The sequence below is a fragment of the Typha latifolia genome, chromosome 9 (assembly GCF_019914945.1).
Source record: "Typha latifolia isolate L0001 chromosome 9, TyphaL0001v2, whole genome shotgun sequence".
In the NCBI taxonomy this organism is placed as follows: Eukaryota; Viridiplantae; Streptophyta; class Magnoliopsida; order Poales; family Typhaceae; genus Typha; species Typha latifolia.
The window spans coordinates 9,670,024-9,694,381 of NC_133094.1; the positions used below are offsets into that span (position 1 = coordinate 9,670,024).

Consider the following 24,358-nt stretch of genomic DNA (forward strand, 5'->3'; position numbering starts at 1 on the left):
ACTTAATGTAGATGTATCAAGTTTGTGCAAGAAATAGAGGCTTGTAGTAAGGGAGACTTTTCTTGTCTTGAAAATTTTTAATATCCCTAACTTTATATTGTTAAACCAAATGGGAAGACCGGCAACTAGCTCGATCTATAGATTTCTGAGCCCAGAAGGTGGGGACCGGTGGGATGGGTGAAGGTTTTTGTGGAAAATTAGAGTGGCACCTAGGGTTCGACTATTCTATTAGAAATAAGTTTGGCAAAGAATCCTCACGACGTCCTATCTTGCGCGAGCCTCAATATAGGTATTGAAGATAAGTGCAGGCCATGTGGCTTTTGCAATGAGACGACAAAACATTTCCTATTGGCATGCCGTTTTAGCAAGGAGGTGTGAAGGCATGTGGAGGAGACGATGAAGTGCATAGGGGTGTTAGTTGACGTGGTGGACCTGGAATGGCTCGCCAAGACCTGGCAAGGGCTGAGGAAGAGCATGGTAAGAAGGAAGCGCGCCCAAGCCAAGTGGCAGCCTCCGAAGCTAAGCAGAGTCAAGTTAAACTCTGAGGGGGCCTAAGTGGCGAATAGCTGTCAGGGTGGTGCTGGGGCGGTGCTGAGGATGGAAGAGGAGAGCCTGTAGAAATTGAGTGGGAGTCGGTGTCGGCGGACTCGACGTTGATGAGTGAAGCCTGGGTGCTACGCATGGGGCTGAGGATGGTTGCGGTCTATGGTTATCGTTGTTTAGAAGTGGAGACTTACTCCTCCCTTATTGTCCAATTTTTCTCTAGGAAGGCCGAGTGCCCATGGAGGATCAAGACGATCATCATTGAATATATAAGGTTGGGTGAGTGTTTTACGGAGTTCAGTATGACTCATGTATACCGGGAAGGGAATAGGGTGGAAGATTGGGTTGCCACTTAGGGTCTGCATGTGTCTGGATTTCGATCAGTGGACTTGGATGAGGACCTCGCCAACGACTTGTGTAACCTCATCTATTCTAACAGCGCAGTAGCTATGACCAATTTTGCTGCTTAATTTCAATTGGACACAACTATTTTTGATCGAAAAAAAACTTTATTCTGTTAAACACTCTAAATGGAATACATTTAACTAAGCTGCTTGGGCTATTAACACCTTAGTATGGGACATTTATTTTTCTTACCAACTTTACACAAATTGTAAGGTCTCTCATATTTACAAGCTCACCAATTGGGGTAAAACTTTTGGTTTTGGGTGTTGGAAGTATTTTTTTGGAGTTTTTGACCAAATTATTGTTATCGTATAAATATTTCCTAAAATATGCAATGTTCAAACCATTTTCAAACTAGTACAACAGTGAAATTGTTGTCTCGGACAATAATTTTTAGTGGATTAATTAATTTTTTAATATATTAAAAAATTGTTTGGAAAATTGTTATCTTAGACAACAAATTTTTTTTACCATTGCTTTTATATAAACCGCTTTTAGAGAAAATGATTTCTATATAAAACGCTTTTAGAGAAAACAATTTATATATAAATCACTTTCATGGAAAACATTTAATAAACTATTATATAACAAATTTGAAATTAAAAATCTGGAGGAGTTATGATCTTTATTTTGCGATTTTAAGTGCAATTGGTTAAGCGATATCACTATGTATTTCATCTTATAAATATTTTCTATATCTTCACAACGATATATTTTATGTCTAAAATAGATAATCCAACGCAAAGTTACGATAATCTAAATTTTTTCTTTATATTTTACTTTATTAAAAATTAATTAATTTACTAAGAATTATTGTTTGAGATAGTGATTTTAATATTATACTAATTTAGGGAATAGTTTTATTCAGTATTCTACTTTGGAAAATTTGTTCTACAAACTCTTTTTTCCGAGCTCTTGCAGCCGTCTTGATGCGGTGCTCTCTGCTTACGTGGATTTAATTTAATCTAATTTTTATTAAAAAAAAGAAGCAAAATTCAGCAGGTTTGTTATACTCCACTTCGGCCCTCGCGTGGGAGAAAAACCCTAACCCCCTTGCTTCTCTTCCCTAATCTTTACTCCCGAATTCCCAAGAAGAGGGCAAGATCGCAATGGAAAAAGGCGGGGTGGTATTGGACGAGAGCAAATTCGAGCAAAAGCTGCCGCTTTTGTCCATTCGGATCCCCCGAGAGCACTCGAGCGCCGTCACTCGCCTCCTCCACGGGTAACCCGTTTTAGTACTCACCAATCTTGTAGATGATTATAGTTCGTAGATTTGAATGGAACTTGGATAGATTGATACGAGAAGCTATTTGTTTGCTACAATGTAGATAGGGGAATTTAAAGAGAATGTGGATTTTACAAATGATGTCCAATTTTAATTGGGAAGCTGCACTTACCATAATGGCTTGTTTATGATTTTTTAATTTGTTTAACAGTACAATGATGAGGATTACGCTGAACCTTATATCCCGTGATGTATTTAGAAAAATGAAACATATCTTAAACGGATATATAGTAATTAAAGGAATATATCCAGAAATGTTATCACCTGGTAGATATCAAGTTATCACCTTCATGAAGTATTAAAAGAACAAGAGCTAGTTAGTATTATGGAGAGGAACCTTACAATCGAGAGGTTTTAAAGTAAGGTCTTGGAGTAGCATGTGAAGTGCAACTCTAGTGAAATTAATTTCAGAATTTAAGATAAGTTGAAGTTGGTAGTTAGTTTTGACTGAAAAACAATCTCCACCAACAATCTAGAGGTTTTAAAGTAAGGACTTGGAGTAGCATGTGAAGTGCAACTCTAGTGTATCTAATTTTAAAATTGAAGATAAGTTGAAGTTGGTAGTTAGTTTTGAGTGGAAAACAATCTGTTCACTTAGCTTGGATTAGTTATTCAACAATAAGGCAAGATTAATGATGATATTTTGCATAGAATTTAACTTCTATGGATAACGACATAATGTGAGTTCGTTTGAGGTAATTTGAGATCATGGACTAGCAATTTGCCTCGAAGTTGGGAATCCAACAAGGGTAACATGATGTAGCTGTGGGAGGATGGTCAAATTGATTTGTCATGACATAATAATTTGCTAATGCCAAGTAGAGGGTAATCCTATATTTGAGAGTAAGATGTAAAAATCAGATGCTCTAGACATTTGTGATCAAACTCAAAGCCTCATCAGGATGAACCTCCTTGGGCCATTAGGGCCCTCTTGGATTGTAAAAATCTTTGTTCCTTTCTTGACTTTGTTGTTTGGATAATCTAGCTGCTGATTGGGCAGCTAAGGCAGGAAGGAATGACAATTGCCATTTTTTTTATGTGGGGATGGGAATATACTGTTCCTATTGACCTCAATAGGTTTCTTTGTTTTGACACATTAGGGGCTATATTACCTCATAAACCTCGTAAATGTAACTAAATAGCTGACCTCCTAGCTCCTTTTTAATCACAAAAAAAAAGAAAAAAATAAAAAGAGAAAAGAAACTCAATCATACTGTCCGAACTCTAGATAAGAGAAGTTGAAGTTGCTACTAGGGACAAATGGAGGCAATGAAAGTTACATGATGTCAAATAGCCATGGTCATATGTATTAGTTAAAAAGGATTATGCCTATAGTACAAACAATTTTTACTAATTTCTATTTAATATTCTGTTTCTATTGTTCTCTTAATGCAACAATGGTTGTATTCTTATAAATGTATCCTACTTGGACTGCGGTAGTGTAAATTATGTATCTTGATTTTTTCTGAATTAAACATAACTCTATTTGTTAAAATTATCAAGTTCGCACCATGTTTTCATGGATGAGACAAGAGAGAAGTTGGTAGTTATAAGCAAGGTTCCAAAAATCGGTATCGGGATCGGGATCGGCCGTCCGAAAAAACGATACGTATCGGCTGTATCGGCCGTATCGGCCGTATCGGCCGCCTGTATCGGATCGGACTATTTTAATTAAATAAAATTCTAAATATTATTAAAAATATTAGAGAAATTTCTAAAAATTTAGAAAAAATTATAAAAAAATAAGAAATAATAATTACTCACAATGGAAAAAAAAAAAACTGAAAAAAACTTACCGAAGGTCGCCGGAGATCGAGGTCGTCGGATAACGTCGCCGGAGGTCGAGATCACCGGAGAGATGGAGATCTACTCACTATTCAGTCACCGGTGAGAAAGAGAGTAAGAGATCCGTGAGAAAGAGAGAAAGAAAGAAAAGAGAGAAAGAAAGAAAAGAGAGAAAGAGAGGAAAGAGAGGAAAAGAGAGAAAGAGAGAGAGAAAAGGGAGAGAGGCAGGTGGGGGGGTGGGGACATCAATTATTGATGTCCCCCGGGTCGGATCCGGGTCGGATCCGACCCGTTCCCACTCGTTTCGGTCGGGATCGGCCGAAACGGCCGATCCCGACCGAAACGGATCGGGTTTCGGCCGAAACGGCCGAAACTGACTGGTTTCGGGTTGGGATCGGGATCGCCGAAACTGGGAACCTTGGTTATAAGATGTAATGGCAAGATTCTAAGTATCGGTGTCAATATCGATCGTTAGAGGAAATATATGTTTCATCGACCATTTTGATTTTGGATAATTTTTTTTAATTGTTTAAATGATATAAAACATAGAAATATCTTAGAAGTTGAAGAATATAAAGATAAGAAAATTTAGATTAGTCAGATATAGTAGTAACAACCATAGATGGCCGTGCTGGTCCGCATTTGTCGTGCCAATAATGGAACGACACTTGGCACAGGGTGTGCTAGTGGCACACCTCTGTGCCTACCGGCACGCGTGCTGAGCCGTGCCGGTCCAGCACGGCTATGTGTTGTCCGGCACAGTCATATGCCGGTCATTGTGCCATGTGAAGTCTTTTTTTAAAAAGTTTTCTTATTTTTATTGATTATTATTAAATCAACTGATCAGTTGATCATTTAGAAGGCTTAGATAAAATTGATGATAATAAAATTAGAGATGGTGATGGTGATCATAACGATTAGATAGTGATGATGGAGATGAGACATACGTTTCTATTATACAACTTTTTCAGAGAGGTATTAATTTTATAAAGAACTTGAGTCTGTAGATAGCAGAATATAAGGAGAGGTGCACCCATAGAATGATATGAGTTCATTATAATTACCATCATATCAATCACACCCACTATGGTTAGAATACTCTTATTATACTCTACATCCACAATCTACATATGTTTATGGTGTGTTTGTGCTTATCTGGTGCCCGTTCATTCCCGTGTATGTTCAATCTCCATATTATATCATATGAGAATTACAAAATTTCTATTTGTATAAAAACTATGTGAGACATTACAATGAGCAATATTATTAGTGAATGAGTTTGAAGAATATCGATAGTATTTAATGCAACATTCTTGTGTTACTTTTTTGTCGGTAAATAAAGTCTTTGATCCTCCTCATTATTTTATGTTCAACTAGATATTAATTTTAATTATTAAACTATTATAATTTTAATTATTAATATTATGTATTCAGTTATATTATAAAGTGTTCAATTATTAATATTAGTTTTAATGAATGTCTTCAATCATAGTATGTGTTGAATAATATTTATATTTAACTGTTGCTTTATCTTTAAGGAGAATGGTAACCCTACCATTAACAAGTTTATTTTTATTTATTAATTTATTTATTCATTTCATTGTAATAGAAATACATGTCCTACCGAGATAGAATTTGTAACTTGCTATCCTTTTGCATAGCAGACAAAGATCTATCTTTGATCTACTCACATTGGACGTAGTGCTCAGATAGTTTAGCCAATAGTAGATCAAAAAATATTGAACAATGACGTGGGCGGGGGTTTCCGAGGAATACAAATAACCTCCGTTTTTTTTTTAAAATAGGTCATCTACAAAAATAATCTAAAGATAAAGCATTATAATGTAGGTTTTGAACTTTTAATACTTATATTTAAACCAAAAACTAAAGATTGACATATTGAAGACCCAAAAATATCTTTAAATATTCTAAAAAGTTTATTAAAAATATTACAAATGCGTGCCGGTGGCACGTAGGGCATGCCACTCGGCACGAGAGCGGCACGCCTCGTGCTGACTGCAACGCGCTGTGCTGATAGTGGCACGGCCATTATTGGTAACAACATGATATAAAGAATGAAAATACTAATAACAATAATAACAATATTAAATTATGGATGCATTCAGTAAATTAATGTGTTCATCACCATCATCACCTCTGCAATAGAGATGGTAGAAAGCCTCCTGTAGATGAGATTGACAACCATTTTTAACAACAGAGGTGAGTGTAGGTATGTCAAAAAGAAAACAAATAAAAATGGTGGAGTGTAAGAAGAAAATAAATAGCAACAAAAAGGAAAAGAGGTGAAAATATAAAAAAATCATAAATAATGGTGCTCGAGACATCAGGAGATCAATAATTGTTATCTCTAGTTGTATTTTGGTTAGATACAAATTATGATGCGTTTCATATATAGTCCGCATAAAAGAACAAAAAAAATCAAAATTTTGTGTTTACCACCAATATGACGGATAGTGGGTTGAAACTAAGGAAAACTAGTTTCGGCCCAGTTTTGAATTGGGTAAGTGTCGATATTGATATGTATTTGCCGGACTATGTATCCATATCGGCTGATACTTCGAATTATGTGTAATGTACAAGATCAACCAAGATAGTTGGGGAGGAATAGGATTGGTCTGCTGGATTTTGGAGGTAGATATAGTTAATTAGGAGGTTTGATAAATTGGGGATGGTTAAGCAGGTAAAAATGGAGAGAAAACATGAGAGATGCATACCATTTAAAGTACAGTCATTTAAGGTAATGACCGGTATATGTTTATAAAGACTAAAGATCAGGTCCTACATAGTAGCTTGATGAAATAATAAGTTTAAGAGATAAAGCAGAAACTCAGAAAGGTCTTCAAAATCATGATTATCAAAGTCTACATAGGTGAAACTTAAAAGTTGAAATATATATGAGATTTGTTTTCCAACATTTTGTTGCCTTCATCCTGAATATGAACACGGACAACATTCTCATTTTTGCTACTGATTATTCTTGTGCATGGCACATATTAGAACTCTAGAAGAGCCCATCAAAATGTGCTTCTTATATTTAAAACTTTAGTTTCTTTATTTATGTTTTACTAGTACTTGGTTTGTGTATATTCCTAAACTTGTTTTTGTATCTCCAGCTGCTTGCTGGACAAGCCTCACATCAAACCAATAACAGAAGATCCAGAGCACCCAAAAAATCGACTTGTTCTATTATCAGAGAGGATTCAAAGCCCTGGTATGTGTGTCATATATGGCTGAAAAGATTTTCGTAAGGTGGAAGTTTCTCTTGAGCTTCAGTAGATCCTATCAAGTATCCTATGTACTTGATATTCAGCGAAAATGATTTTTGATCCATCACCTGCACTTTTAATTGTTCCATACTTTCCCCTCTGCTGAGAAGCTAAAAGCCTATCACACTCTTCCAAAAAGAAAAAGGAAATAAAATTCTGTATGATGATTGTTCGCTCTGCTCTGTTCCCAAAAATATTCTGGATGATGATATGACAAGCAAACAAACACCCAATTTACCAGAAGAAGATACTGAATAATGCTTGCTGTTTGTGCCTATATCTCCTTTGACAGTTAAGAGCATACTTGTTTTCTTGCTATCTCATGAGAATTGATTGAAGTAATAGGTGTTCCCCTTTGCCTCTTCCTTTTTTGTCTTTCTTCAGTTATGTTATTTCTTTTTTTTTGTTCTTTGCTCTTTCTAATTAACATACACTCAAAATAATAATAATAAAAAAGAGAAGAAAAAGCTGAAAGGAATGGAAATTTGATATAGTATGAATTCATTAGCCTCTTGATTCTAAACTATGTATGAAGTTTGTACACTTCTTTTTATCCTGTACTTATTTGTTGTTAGTTTATACAAATGAAACAGACTTGTCTGAGATCCCAGATCAAGCTGTTCATTCACTGAAGAGGTTGTGCAACATTGAAGTTCTGCCCTATTTATTGACCCTGGGGTACTCATACTGGGGTGCAGGTTAGTTTTGCTCTTCTTTCTCCTCAACAGCTTTTCAGATGTTGATTGATTTTTGTACCCTTATGTGTTTAGTTTTAAGTCCTTCCTTAAATGCTTTGTTATATAACAAGAAACATATTAGAATAACAGGAGATTGATTCCCAGACCTTCATCCTTGTTGAATTAGCCTTACAGTATTATGACATAGTTAACTGTAATTTAGTGTAATGACAATGACCATAACTCAGTTTCTGCACTTTCATCTTAGTTAAATTGACCTTGGTGTTTCACCTGGTTACCATTTAAGGCTTAGCTGCATGCTAGTGACTCACACTTCCTATAGTTACTGAGTTTCAGTCATCCTATTTGCTTACATATAAATGGTTACCTCAAGGCTTGTTGGGCAATTTCATGCAATTCCACACTGGAAAACCTTCTACTGTATGCTAACCTGGTTACATTCTTGATGATTTTTTATTGTATCTTACTAAGTTCTGTTATTAGGTGCATATGTTGATTATTAGTTGCATGTTTCCCAAAAAATATGTGGAGTTTTTGTAGATGCAAGATATCCAATTATCTTACTATTTGTCATGAATTCTGCTCAGTGAGACCTCAATCTTTAGGACACATTGAGGAATATTTCTTGCCACTTGCCACCACTGCCTTCAAGATGAGCAGTTTTAATTTCTTTTAAAAAACAGAACTGTTAGTTGTAGGTTATCCATGTGGAAAGAGTCAAAAATCTACTTTATGTCTGGAAAAGGATAAAACTTCTGCAGTGCTGCCATTCTTGTTTGTGATAAATTATATGCAAATTATGTGCATCCCTTGATAATAGAATGCATGCTGAACTGGGGCTGGCTGTTTGCCAATTTATTCAGGTCCAGTATAATAGTTCTTCTTTTGTTGTCTATACAAAATTATTAATCCAAAATTTTAGCTTTATTAGCAAAAGCAGGACCTTTTCATCATCCTTAGTATCATGGTCTATCAATCTTAAAAATTACTAGTTTTAATATATATGTTTCAAATGGCATATGTATCATCTGATGTGGTTCACCCATAACTTTCTTTCTTATAGATCATATTTTGAAGCAAATTCTGCCTGCTGGGTTGGAGGTACCTTCTTCTTTTGAAACAGTAGTTAAGTATTTGTATTCTTTGTTTCATACTGCTCCATACTTCTGTTATTTCCATTTTAGTCTAGCAACAGAAGATGAAATGCTTTCCCTGAAAAGTTTATGTATTACTACTCGACATCTAGATGCAAATTCCAAATTTACTGACGATTATGGGCTGTTGATCTGCAGGCCATATTGCTCATCTAAACATAGCTGATGACTTGCTTCCATACAAAGATGTCATAGCAAAGGTTATCTATGATGTAAGTCTGCTTCTGACTATTTCTCTTTCTTGGTCCCACCCTCTCCCCTCTACCCTCTTGCTTGGATGTTCAATTGTTCATCCATAGATGACATATGTGAGCAAATACAGATGCGCAAACATACAATGACAATTGCACATAATCATACAATAAATTTTATCTGGCACCTATATATCTTTTCAGAGAATGATATATATGATTAAACAGTGAAGAGTTGAGAGAAGGGGACTGCCATTGGAAGCACATTAAATTTGGTTAAAAATCACATGTATGACTAGTCTTGTATGATTAATATGTTGACAATCTCGATTTTGAAATCTGAACCAACGATGGTCGTGTCGACTAGCACAGCGCATGCCAGTCGGCACTTACCGTGCCAGCGGCATACTGGCATGTTGCACGAGGGGTGCCGCACGACACCCCTCCTAGTAGCTTCGCTACTCGCCATCAAGCTCGTCATGGAGCTTGCCATCACCACTAGTTGCCGCTCGCACCCACGTTGGGTGCCCTAGCCCGAGGAGGAAGAAATGGCGAGGTGGTCAGTTGAATAAAAATTTAAGTTGTGAATCCAATGAATTTGATGGCAAGGTCAATGGTAAGCGGTGAAGGGTGAATGTGAGTAGTCTCCTTTTACCCTTATCTTTTTCTCTCCCTTTTTTGTGGCATAGCTAGCAAGTGCCGCGGCATATGCCGTGCCGTGCCAGCTTGAACAGCTCAAGTTGACTCAATAGGATGTTAGAGTTTGATAATGTATGATGCTAACACTTTTCATGATGCATGCTAATATGATATTTTTGAGTTTACTTATTGATTGTTTTTCTGGAAAAGCATATCAATTATCAACTTCTTTTGTTGGTCTTCAGATCCTTGTTAAATGTTCTTATATTCTCTCTTTTTTCTTCTCTTCTTCTATGAGATACTTCTCTTTCAATGTTCAGATGATTGATATGCATGGAAGTAATGCTTATTGCATTGTGAATTCATTTATTTTCTGTAAGGTTCTAAATTTTTTGGTCATGATCAGTACATAGGGGTGAAAACAGATCAGATATGGATCAGATAATGCTCAACTCACATCTGGATCCATATCTTTTGTCCGAATACGGATTCGAATACGGATATTTGACGGATAACAAAAATTAAAACCATATCCTAAGAAAATAGATACAGATAATTTTCGAATATGGATCGGATCTTAAACGGATTATGACTTTCCAATTTTCAATTCTCTTTGCTCCTAATACTTGCATTTTTTTCATGGCTCATTTTTGCTATCGATTATCAAATTGAAAGACTAATTTTGCAATCTAATTGTTAGCATATCTAGAAACTCTCCCCTACTATTATTAAAAAAATACATCACACCCTTGTGTAGTGCAAAGATCAAATTATCCACAACTAATTTTGGACTTCCACTTTGAGTCAACCAAACCATTTTAAATGGAAGTTGTGCTTAACAATAATACTTGCATCAAAGCAAAACTTAACTCTTAGGTACAAAATAAGGTGATTAAACATAGGTTCAGTACATTAATTATAACACCCAAATCGATGGTGATGGTGACGGAGGAGGAGTTGAAGATGGTGAGAGTTAAAGATGGTGATCGGTCGATCGAGTGATGGCGATGAGAGATTTCGGTGGAGGTGGCTGTCGGTTTGGGAAAGAGATGGAGAGAGTTAGGTTAGAATCGGTGAGCTGATGGTTTGGTAACTTAGGTTATTGAATAGGTAGGGGTATTTATATTAGCGGTTAATTGGATATTTGTTATCTGAATCCGAATACATCAATTACACCCGTAGTTGTATCCGGATCTGACTTTATCTAAAAAGACGATCCGTATCCAGATCCGGATCTAGATATTTAACTAAAATCCTAGTCGTATCCGTATCCAGATCGGGATTGGATAGGATCTTTTCATCCATATCCGATCTGATCTTGATCGGGTAACAGGTCGGGTCGGACTTAAAGCGACCTGTTTTCACCACTATCAGTACAACATCTAGGAGCCTTTACTTTTACATCTCAAGATGATCTTCTCTATCATCGTTTAACATATCTGAGAGTTTCAAAATGATTCAATTATTTTATCTTTTCTCGCTTCTTTGTGCAGAAAAATCAGCCAAGAATCAAAACCGTGGTGAATAAAGTTGGTACCATAACAAATGAATTCCGAGTACCAAAGTTTGAGATTTTGGCTGGAGAAGATAATATGGTGACTGAAGTTAAGCAATATGGGGCAAAATTTAGACTCGATTATAGTTTGGTCTATTGGAATTCAAGACTCGAACATGAACACATACGACTGATTTCTCTGTTTCAGAAAGGAGAAGTTATTTCTGACATGTTTGCTGGTATTGGTCCCTTTTCAATTCCAGCAGCACAGAGAGGGTGCATTGTGTATGCAAATGACTTGAATCCTGATAGTGTTCAATACTTGAAGACTAACACGAAGATCAACAATGTAGAGGACCTTGTTTATGCATATAACATGGATGCTAGAGCATTCATGTATCATCTGATGTCAGTGTCTGATTTAGAGATTAAGTCATCAACTCAGCTTGCTGATACCAACATGTTTGAAGAAAACATGCTGCGAGCTCATGAAGAATCAGAATCAGAAAATGGATGTCTCAATGGTATTATGTTGCCTAGATCTGCAATTGGTGCATCAATTTTTTCTACTTTAGCATACTCCAGCATTAATCTTATATTGATAGTCAATATACTAACATTTGCTAGATACTGGGGAAGACAATAAAAACTGTTCAAATGATTCAGTAGCAAATGTTGCTGTTAAAAGACAAGCAGAGTTCTTTGAAGAAGGTAATTCTAATGAGCATGCATGTCTAACAGTTCATTACTGCAGTCCTATAAGTTTTGTATAAGTTCTCCACAGTATAAGTTGTATAACTAGTTGAAAATGTTGTAAGCATGAGTAAAGGCGATACTTTTGGAGGCAGCGGTCATAAAGATTGGTGAAATTGAGATGTCGTCCATCACATTAGTTAGTCGGTGATGCCCAATCAAGCTTGTTCTGAAATGGATTTAGGGGCATGCTCGAGAGATGAGAATGTTAGGAAACCTAATTTGGCTGATTTTGGAGAGAACCGTTATCAAAATGGCACACAATTTCTCAATAAAAGCTCTAGTGAACAGAGCCTTCTGGCACCTATGTAAGGAGTCTCTTTGTGTTGAATTTTAATTATTTATGCTTGCAGTAAGCAAGGTATTTCATGTATATTTGAAAGCAGATTGCTGCTTGCTCCCTCCCTCCTTAATCTGAGAATTATGCAAGTCAAAGCAACCTGTCATCAAACTGACTTATATTAGGAGCAGTTATTGGATGTGTCTGGCAATTATATATGGTGTTTATTGTCCTTTTTCAAAACTTCATTTTGATTATGTTCTCTTTAAAGTTTACAGTGTTGCCTTCTGTGACAAATGGTAGCACCAAAGATGGTGATAATAATGCATCAAACAAGAGAAACAGAAACACCAACAAGAGAGTTAAAGTCTGTAGACCATCCGAAAGGAAGGCCTGGGAGCGAATCGATCATGTAATAATGAACCTCCCTGCTTCTGCTTTGCAGTTTCTTGGTAAGTTCTTGTTCCTCAATTCATATCCTCTACTTAACTAAGATTTTAGTCACATCCATATCTGAATTGGGTTTATCGTTTTCACAGCTATGAATCTACTAATTCTTTCAGTCCTATAACTTTAAATTTGTAGCTAATTTTATCAGACTGCATCACTTGTCTGCATCTTGAAATCAAATTAGTGACATTAGCAGAAGGCAATTAATTTACTTATATGATTTCACAGTAAACTATATTCTTCTCATTGTAGGTCAGGCCAGCTTTGATAGATAACATAAAGTACCTAGCATTATTTAGTGAGTTAGTTCTAAATCAAGGGACAATCTGACCTGCAAATTCTGTAAATCCATAGATGTTGCAGCTATCTTGCAGTAAAAGTTGATACATGTACTTTCAACTTACCTTTGCAAAGATTAAATTTTCTTAAATGTCTTTTGGGGGCATCTTTCACATTATAATCATCTTTCAGAATGCTAATTTATGTAAATATGATGTATAGGAAGATCCTAGTACTGCACTTGTCCTGGCTACTTTTATCAATTTAAATGACGGCATGGAATAAGTATGTGGTAGTGAAGAATTTAATAATTGAAATGCTGCTATATGCCTTATGACCTCTCTGTGAATTTTGTGTGAACATTATTACTTTTTATTGAGAGACATACAAATGAATTGTTAATTCATTCTTCTGAAAAGAATTTATAATTTCAAAGCAACTCTTATAAGTTTCTAAACTGGAATGTGCTAGATTTCTGCTAAAACATAGTGGCTATACATTTCAGAAATGGCTTTTGAGATCTCATTTCGTCCTGCTTTTTGTGGTTACATATAGATTTCTTTTGGAACAAAAGAGTGAAAGACTTTAAGTGTTAGTTGTTATGGCTTCTGTTTATCTCTGTATTTGTATATTTAACCTATCTTGTTAGGTTCTCGTAAATGACTGTATGCCAATGTATTCCCAATGTTCATTGCTGTATGATGACTCATGAAATCTATGGATGTCTCATCAATTCCACCTAGTGGTTTGCTACATTTTTTTGTATTGAATATAAACTGCTTCAATATTGAAAATAAACTGTCACTTTTTACGCCTAACCTCTAAACCATATTACTTAGTTAAAGCAACATGAAAAATGGCACTTTTTTCCACCATTACTACATGGAGTCTTTCAATTCTATCTCCTTGGCTTTTAATGGCACCATAATTGCCTTATCTATTTGTGTCTTTGATAATATCTAATGGTTTTTGTAATGTTTCTGCCCGACGGGCACTTATATACCCATGTGCTCACACAACATGTGCAGTGCACGTGATAGGACGGACATGACTATCACACAAAGATACGTCTGTACTCATATAATTCATCTCTAAGATAAATCATACTATCAACCAAATAAATATATTAATATATGAATATCCAAGCCCACAATAATATACACTAAACTACTCATCTTGCAAGGCTCATACAGACTAGGGCAAACCATCAAAATATAACTAAAATAAATCATACTATCAACCAAATAAACATATTAAAATATGAATATTCAAGTCCACAATAATATACACTAAACTACTCATCTTGCAAGGCTCATACAGACTAGGGCAAACCATCAAAATATAACTAAAATAAATCATACTATCAACCAAATAAACATATTAAGATATGAATATCCAAGTCCACAATAATATACACTAAACTACTTATCTTGCAAGGCTCATACAGACTAGGGCAAACCATCAAAATATAACTAAAATAACTAATACACGAGTAAAATATAATTTAACCTGTATTATACAATCATCATCTAATATAATGGAGTACAAATATATCCAAATAATGGACAACTCAACTTCTATATAAACTATCTTTTATATCATCTCATGTCTAACTCACCTCATTTTCGACCTACAATGTCTCTTCAAGATATATTAAGTTGCTATTAGGTACCATATATGATGCAAATCTAGGATGAATGCAATGTTTTGGAGAAAAAATGACCCAAACAAGTAACTAAAGTAAAATATAGTAAGCAATAATTGATAAGAAGTTAATTGATTAAAATGATCACTACTAGATGGAAGGAGAGAAAACCACTCAAATAAGGCAGTAGCTTCCTCAAGTCTCAAATAGGTACATTAATAGTAGAAAGGCCTAAAATATGGTGTAAGGAAAGACTTTAGAGTTTATGTTTACTAATAAATGGAATAGTAGTGCTTTTACTTTGAAACCAAGTTCTTCTTTTCACGTCCGGGCATTCAAAAATTCTCTTTCACTACTGGAATCTTTTGGACAACAGTAGTAACCAACGAAAAAATAGAGATTGAAGAAGAAGAGAGGTTTAGAGAGGAAGTAGAAGAGATTAGAGAAGAATCTTAAGACAAAGTAGGAGAAAGAGAGAGAAAGAAAGAGAGAGAGAGAAGAAGAAGAAGAAGAAGAAGAAGAAGACCGCAAGAGAGAAAATAAGAGATTTCAAATAAATCTTGTTCCAAATCGTTCCTTGTTTCTCATGCAATAATCATTAAATAGGTTAACAACCTTGATTCTAGCTGATTCTAAAAGGAACTTATTTCCTAATAGGATTCTAATTGATTATCTTACCTAAATTGACTAATCTAATTTAGGTAATAAATTAATGTGGACATCCCCACATATAAGCTTACCATAACTATCAATTGAGATTCTAATAGGAATTTATTTTCTAATAGGATCTTAATTGATTAAGTCTTACCTAAATTGACTAACCCAATTTAGGTAATAACTCAATGCGGACATCCCCCGTATATAGGCTTATCATATCTATCAATTGACTAATTCAATTGATTATTTAAATTAAAAATCAATTCAACAAATTAAATGTGAAAATAAGTTGAGCCTAATTAGATCAATTAGACCAAAATTAGACTCAAGCAACTTTATTTTGGTCAAATTGAAGATGATGCCCACATTAATATATCTAGGGGGTCAGAAAAAAAAATAGAATCATAAATTAAATGCTTAGTGAATAGATCTTATCTGAATCAATAATGTGAAATAGAGAGTAAATTATGTATTGAATAATATGAATCAAAAAAGAATATAATATAATGTATGAGCATGTATATATATCCTCACTAATATATATAAATATAATCAATATTATTCCATTAATGGGTGTATTATATCCTTAACCAAATATTTCTTTTGATGAAATCATAATATAACATCACCAAATATTACAACATATGATGCATAGCAATCATGATCAAGTGATAATAACTCATTAATAATGAAGCATGTCAACCACTCAATAATCATGTGTGTTAGAATGAGATATAATCTACTTATCTCTGACTATCACAATTATTAGTTGCAATTTTGATTATCATCCACCAAGCTGAACTATGGTATCCGACCCCAAAATCGATACTTGTCCTGCTATTATGCGACAATTTCAACGCATATCCTGCCATACATTAAGAGTATCTTTAAAGATAATTATATCCTGTCATACGCTAAAGGTATCTCAATAAATAATCATACCTTGTCATACACTACACTAAGGATTTATTAATGATAGTTGTACCCTATCATATGTTAAAAATATGTCCAATATCAGTCCAGACTAGATATCGTTCCAACAATCACATCATATAGATATATATATATATATACGCACATATAATTTTATGATTCTTTTCTAAATGATAGATCATATGTATTTATCCAGTACTGTAATAAATTATGCATATCAGGAATTAAGGTGGTAAAAAAGCCAAAGGAAATATGATGCAATATAATCTCCAATCATATATTCATCACATGCTTGCTCATGTTACAAATCATCTACAAACTCATGCTTGAGATCAACCTAATAAATAATAATAAAAATATGCTCATTAGAACCATCTCTATGTATATGATCATATAATCATGCTGGAAGCCAAAACAGAAATGCATATATATAAATATATAATATATCTTAATATAGGAGAGTTATCTAGAGTATAAGACTACTCACTGTTTGATCAGAAAGCACAACACATGTATCCCTCACGTCTATCAATCAAGTGGTCAATTCATTGCTAGTAGGATTCACGGGATCTTAAATAAGGGGTTCGGAATTTAAAAATATTTAAGTAGTATAAAGTTAGCCGTTTATCCAATTTGAATACGTGTAAAATATGATGGTTTATTAGGTTTAAAATTACTTCTTTTACTTTTATTAAGTAACTAAATTTACATTATAGATAAAATTTTGATACTATGAATACATTATTATTATAAAGTACTAGTTAAGAAATAAAGATAAAAATAGTTGTTCTCTTTTTATATGAAAAGATAAAAGGCTAAATATATATGATTATAAATAAAAATATAAGTGTATATTTAATTTTGTGGTTCTTACCTCTTGCTTGACTAAATATAAGTGTATATTTAGTCTTGACTTAATTATATAAAATAAATAAATGAGCCTAGGCAGTGGTAGGCTGGCGGCGGTGGTGGTAGGTTGGTGTGGGCAAGAGGGGGAGAGAAAAAGAGAGAGAGAGACCGAAAGAGAGGGAAACTGAGAGAGAGAAGCTGCGAGGGCATCGGGGCCCATTACGGCTAGCTGGCTTTGGCCGGTTGGCCAGGCCGGCAGCTAGGGGTAGGTGGTGCCCCCACGGCCCGCCAAGGTTCCATGCGCACAAAGCCGACCACATTGTGATCAACGACATCGTGCTCATGCAAGTTGAGTAACTGTAAATTATGGAATAAAATTGTGAAACTCGTAAAAGTACAAGTGTATAATATCTACAAATTACATAAGAAAATCGTGAAATAGAAAATGTAAGTGTTCAATAACTGCGAAACTCTCTAAAATAAAAGTGTTCAATAACTGTGAATTACGTAATAAAACTACGAAACAGAAAATATAAGTGTTCAATAACTATGAATTACGTAATAAAACTATGAAACTCACAAAAATACAAATGTTTAATAACTGCAAATGCGTACTGAAAGTGTGAAACTCAAAAAAAAAAGTGTGGAAGTAAAAAACTTTAACTAGTAACATAAGAATTATGTTCAATAATCGCAAACTAGTAATTGGCTAGAGGAAGAAAGATAATTTTTAATTAATATAGAGTATTTCCATATTCAATCAGTTGTTCTTTTTAGCTGGACGAATGAGAAGAAGAGAATCTTATATTATTATAGAATGCCATGTCTAATCGAGTGTAAGATGTATTTAATGCAGGTAGTAAATAACTTGTACAATTCTCTCTTCTTTTTATATGATAAAAAATCTCTATCACGGGAAAATTGAAACGGGTCGGACTTGCAAACCCAAATATCCCTCATGCTGGTCTACCTGAGAACTTTGCACATAGTTTCTAAACACAAGCATGACCAAGGCATTTGCATCTGCTACATGAAAGGGCAAGATATTTGGCACCTCCAGAAATTAATTCCTCTCAAGAGACCTTCCTATGTGTAATTAGTTCTCTATATTACATTTATCATCTACAATTCTCTCTTATCCTAAAGTTTTCACATTTGGGTTATTATATATTGCTAAATCACCACATGCATAACTTGCAGATGTTTTCAGCGGTCTTATCCAGAAGAAATACTGGAAGGGGGTTTTACCTTGGATTCACTGTTACTGTTTCATGCGTTCAAATGAAACGGAGGAATCAATATTGACTGTGAGTCCATTTCTCTACATACATTATGTTATATCTGCTGTGTGGTGATCAATTTTGTTAAATTGCACAACAATAATTTCAATGCATTTGCCAATCTTAAACCTTTTATTGTCTTTCTGTGTAAATAGGAGTCATTGCATGTCATTTCCACACTTGACAAGGCTATTGATTTAGTATATATACAGTTGAATGGCTGACAAAGTTCAACATTTGCACCCTGTTTGGAATCACTAAATCAGTAGAAATCAATTGATTTGGAATTCTAGTTTCACTAAATCTGTTGTTTGGAATCACTAAGTGATGATAGTTCCATTGATTTCAGTATATATAATGAAATTCGATGATTATGATTTGAGGTTGGATCTCAATGGAATTTATTTGGCACTTAAACTTTTCCAAATATGAAAACCAACCATTATTTGATTACATTCTTATTGAAGCCCATGGGTAAAATAGGAAGAATGAACATAATAAAATGAATCACTACCTCATTGCAAACAACATTAGATGGATTTCGCAGTTTCATTATTTCCAAACATTGGAATGCAATTCCAAACGAAATCAATTGAATTCCTACTGGAATGGGTTCCAAACGTGCCTTAATGGCTTTTCAATTGTATATTGTATTTGAATGAAGTCTTTATTATATGTTTATTTCTGTGGTTCCTCTTTTGTGCATCTATGTTGTATTACCATCTCACCATGGGATTGCTGAAGGACTCCACTTTTTCTGTAGGAGGCAGAGTTGGCTTTAAATGCTAGGATACTAGATCCAATTTTCCATCGTGTTCGAGATGTTGCACCTAACAAGGTATGATTGTCTTTCTTTATTCCAAGCTTTTGCATATATTTAGCTACCAATAGCCAATCACCATGGTGGAAGTTACATTTCTAGTCAGCCCACATATGATCTTAGTAACCTAGGCATGGAGCTTGTTTAAACTTTCAAGTTAAATAGTTCTCTGCATCATGTCTCTAAGCCAAATTCTCGTATAAGCTTTGTTATCTACTCTCAGCATTAGGAATTTTAATGGCTTATCACCTTCCAACTTAATATGCATAAGTCAATTCTAGGAAAATTCTACCACACACACACACACACACACACATATATATATTGCTTCCCATATGCCATAATTCTTGGTAGTCATTTAATAACTATGTAAGTTCCAGCCCAGCTGTTCCCAAAATTAGGTGACTTCCAGCTTGATGAGCTTGCCCAGTTCTTGGTCAATTTTTATGCTTAAATAGAGGTAGGTGAGCCTTATCAAGGTCTCCAAGCTAGGTGCTCGTCTCATGATTCAGAAGTGTAAATAGGATACTTGCACATAACTTCTGCTTCATTTAAACTAGACTGTGTAAATTTTACATAACTTTATGACATGTTTTGCTTCCAGGAGCTGATCAAATTAGATTTGGTGGGCTGAAGCATTGTTTTTGGTGTTCTGTTCTAGCTTCTACGGAAGTAATTTGAGCAAATTGCAGTTCCTATTGCTTACAACAATTGTTTAGACATTTGCAAAGTTTCTTTCCATTATCTTGATAGACAGTCAACTAGGGTTGGGTCAGTTTGGATCAAACTATCTTTCATCAAATTGCATTTATCTCATTTTCCTGAGCTGTATACGGCTGGCAGAAACTGTCCCAGTTGACTGCTGAGTTACACCCACAGGTCACCATGCAATTTGCTTTTAATGGTTGACTATTTTGTTGCCTTCTGAATTTTGTGCTATAACCTAGATCTGGAACAAAATATTCTGTAAACATTATGCCATGCTGATAAACAGTGACCTAAATAGCAGTCTAAGATGCATAGAAATATAGTGTGGTATCATAAAACTGAGTAATGTTTATTATGACTTGTATTAGGCTCTTTTGGGGCATATTACTTAACTACTGAATAGGATGTTACAGAGGCTATGTGACCTGAATAGTTCTGTTGTTGACATAAATAATTATTTAAACATCATAAAACTGGGATTGGTGTTCTTGTGCTCGACGCTTACTCGAACTCTGGGGGATGCAGATATTGAATCTAGTTCTGTGGTTTGCTTTTCTGTGCTGACCAGCTGTTTGTGAGAAATTTAAAAAGAATTGTATGATCCAAACATGCCAGTTATGCAACTATGACTTCAACAGACTAGATTGCAGATTTGCTACATACACTGCTATTAATATTTGCTAGATCTGCTAGATGATGGAAGCAGATATTGAACCACTGACGGTTGACTTTTAGACATAAGACTTTTCCTATTTGATTTCTGACTGATGCTGGAATCTATTGCTTCTGTTGATGTATATCTGTATACTACTAAATTCATTTAACTTGGAGGAATTATTATTTTCATGAATTTTGTCTGTGGTTGTTTTATTATTGCTTTTTAGTTCTGCTACCATAGTCACTGAGTAATTTTATCAGCAGAACTGCTATTAACTTTGATAGGAATGTTTGTGCAATCTGCCTTTATACATTATTGAAGTACAATATTATTACTTGTTTTATTAATCTGCTTTACCAGCTCTACAATTTGTGTTATTACTTGCAGGCTATGTTTTGTTTGAGCTTCAAGTTGCCTGCCGAATGCTTTAAGGAGGAAGCTCAAGGTCTCCTGGGATCTGTTGATACCATGTTATAGCATCTGACAAGGTGAAAAGTTGAAAGCACTTCTAATTGTTGTGCTCAGGAGTCAGGACTACGTATTTCAAATGACTTGGGAAGAAATGCTGTATCCAGGTAGTTACAAGCACTTCTTACCCAAATTTTCATGGCCTTGCACTTGTCTTTTGCTTCTGTAATATTTCTGAATATTTGATGGACAATTACCTAATACTTTGGTAAGTATCTCTGAAAATTTTAGTTTTTAAAACAAAATTAACCCTACTTCACATAATTTGGGGTGAAATGGGTCGAATATTATCTGATCCATCTTGGTTCATATTTGAATGATGTGGCATTACATATTAGAGTTCTTATCTGATCTATATTCAGAGACTCAGATATGGTTACAAAATCGAAAATTCTTTTAGATTTGGATAATGTAGAACGTATCATGATAGTGATTTTGATATGGATGTCCAATTATAAGCAAGATTTTGAAGCTCGGTATTGGGATCGGTCGTTAGAAAAAATGATACTTATCGGCTATATTGGTTGTATCGATCGTATCGGCTGTTCGTATTGGATCAGCCTATTTTTAATTACATAAAATTCTAAATTTTATTTAAAATACAGAAAAATTTCTAAATATTTATAAAAAATAATAATAAATTAAGAAAATAAAAATTAGTCATATATAAAACCTAAAAACTAAAGGAAAAGCTCACTCAAAAATATATTATATTTTGTTAAATTTAAGAAATTTTTATACTCGTAAATTACTACTCAAGTCAATAGTGACTGTAAAAAAAGAAGAGTTAAAAAGTGGGCGAGAAAAATAAAAATGAATAATGAGAGAGAAAAAAATATCCACCCGAGTTCACCAAAGTGTAGAGTAACTGGAGAGGCTTACCGAATTGGCCGTTGAATGAATTTAGTGAAGTGTGAGAGTGCAAGGAGGGTGTAACAAAAAGAGGGTTAAAACTAAAAATTCGAAAAAAAGTAGTTAAAGATATCAATTATTAATGTCTCCTAAGTTAGATACATTTTAGATTCGATCTGAATGTTAAAAAAATTTAGTTTCAGCTGATACTGTCGAGCTTTCGCCGATACAACCGAGTTTTATACTATTGAGTTTTGGTCGATATGGTCGAAACTAGCCGATCCCAGACTGAAACTGGTCACCAGACTGGTTTCGGGTCCAGATCGGGATCGGTCGATTTTGGATCTATGGTTAAGCATATGTACCAAATAATCTACTATAAAAGATTCTCAAGTCCAACCCATTCAAACATAGACCTTCTCATCCTCCAGCCGTAATAATCTTTGTGTAAGTATTGCTTCATATGTTTGTGTCGTATATTAGTCCCAAGACCAGAGTGAGGGCAGATGGAAGAGACTTTTTGCATTGTCAACGATCTAGTTGTCAATGTCCGAATTGCTGCAGGAGAATGTGGATCTGCCACTGCGCACTAAATATCCAAAATCTGTTTGTGATTGATTTATATTCAGATCCGTTCAAGATCTGGTATATATCTGATTTATAGCAGTATCCATTTTGAACAATAAGTTTTTAAGTTTAAGTATCATCCAACATCCATATCCATATCCATATCCATATCCAGTGCACAAATATCAATATGGATGCATATCTGATCCTTCACTCCTACTGAAATTGCTACAATCCATAACCATTGAACCAAGAAAATAGATTCTTTTCGGTATTCTTGGAACAAGATGGATGTATCAGAATGAGCCTCCTGGTTTTATTCCACAATCAAATTAGTGTCAGGCTATTCTTTGCATGATTGCTTCAATAGTAAAAGAGGAATACATGATTCTATATCCAAAAGTTTAGGGAAATTTTGAGCTTGCTTATCAAGGTTCTAAGTATCACTTTCGGGATAGGATTCAACCGTTTGAAAAAAAAAAACGATACGGCAATATCGGTCGTCCATTTCAGACGATTCGAATCAGAGATCGGCAGTCCGTTTTGGCTTATACAGATTAGAATTGGCCGAAACTTTTTATATTGTCAATTAAGAAAATAAATTAATACATAAAAATAGCAGGAAAATCTGGAAATTAGTTGAGGTTACCAAAAATGATATGACAAGTCCTGCCATATTTAGAAATGTGTTTTTTAGGGCTGGTTAGTGGTTTCCCCATAAGAGTATACATAATCATTATGTGCAGAAATGAAACGAATTTGTATATTATCTGAATACAAGGATGGTCAGCAGGCCCACATCAACCATTTCTTTGCTTCTTAGAAGATCCCTCAGAATGTTATACTGAAGGAGTAAGATGTGCTGTTCATTTTTCCTTTGGTTATCTTTTTACCTCCACGTTTCTTTTTCTCTTATGAATGTAGTTATTTTAATTCTCTGATTTTGTGAATCATCAACTTCTTTTATCAACGATATTTTCTGGATCAAATTATAAACTATGGGTGGATCAATTATCCTTGCAGCATTGACCTGCTCAAACCAAATTCATGCAACAGAAAATTTATCAGTCAATCTGTGAGGCTAGTTATTCAACATATTTATCTAATTATTGCTTAACGGTATTTACATTTATGCCTGAGTAGTTTTTTCTGGTAGATGACAAGAAACCAGAACAAGAGGGGGTACTTATTTCATTGACATCCATTCAAATAAGATAATTAAAAGAAATCAATCTTCTGTAATGTATTTTGATTTTCTTATACATGTTCTAATTTTCAGTCAGGGAGTTGATATATTTATCTTAGCAGGCGCAAATATTCAGGATGGTGGTGTTGAAGATGATTTAAAATACAGCAACTGTGGGTTAGAGGACTTCAGAAATATCCACCAGCATATTTACATATAATTCAGTTGGCATGTTAAAATTCTGTTACAGCTATCATTTGCAGTAAAGCCAGTTTCCAGTAAATGCACTGTATTCTCCTAAATTACGCGTTAGGACACTAAGATCTTTTTGGGTAGAGAAATTTTTTTTTTATAGGAAGGACTGATTGTTAACATCAACAATGTGCGATAACTTGCAACATTTCTGAGAATGTATGATAACTTGAGTTGTCACATTATACACTGATATATTCTAATATTTTATTTTCTAGCAAAATGTTCTTAAGTGTATT

The 24,358-nt window shown here is 34.5% G+C and overlaps 1 protein-coding gene across 4 annotated transcripts; it reads left to right on the plus strand.

Annotated features, from left to right (window-relative positions):
* The first annotated feature begins 1,945 nt into the window (after nucleotides 1–1,945).
* LOC140794861 (tRNA (guanine(37)-N(1))-methyltransferase) lies at nucleotides 1,946–24,342 on the plus strand. 4 transcript variants are annotated; one of them, XM_073147123.1, is made up of 12 exons: nucleotides 1,947–2,170; nucleotides 7,153–7,250; nucleotides 7,899–8,003; nucleotides 9,067–9,127; nucleotides 9,294–9,369; nucleotides 11,481–12,006; nucleotides 12,110–12,193; nucleotides 12,794–12,967; nucleotides 18,529–18,635; nucleotides 19,372–19,446; nucleotides 21,182–21,369; nucleotides 23,961–24,342. In XM_073147123.1, the coding sequence occupies exons 1-11, from the start codon at nucleotides 2,058–2,060 to the stop codon at nucleotides 21,269–21,271; spliced, it is 1,509 nt and encodes a 502-aa protein (XP_073003224.1). In that variant the 5' UTR covers nucleotides 1,947–2,057; the 3' UTR covers nucleotides 21,272–21,369; nucleotides 23,961–24,342. The 4 variants fall into 4 exon arrangements, with proteins under 4 accessions (XP_073003226.1, XP_073003224.1, XP_073003225.1 ...); XM_073147124.1 differs by having other exon boundaries at nucleotides 23,987–24,342; XM_073147122.1 differs by having other exon boundaries at nucleotides 1,948–2,170; nucleotides 23,990–24,342.
* Nucleotides 24,343–24,358: the final 16 nt, after the last annotated feature.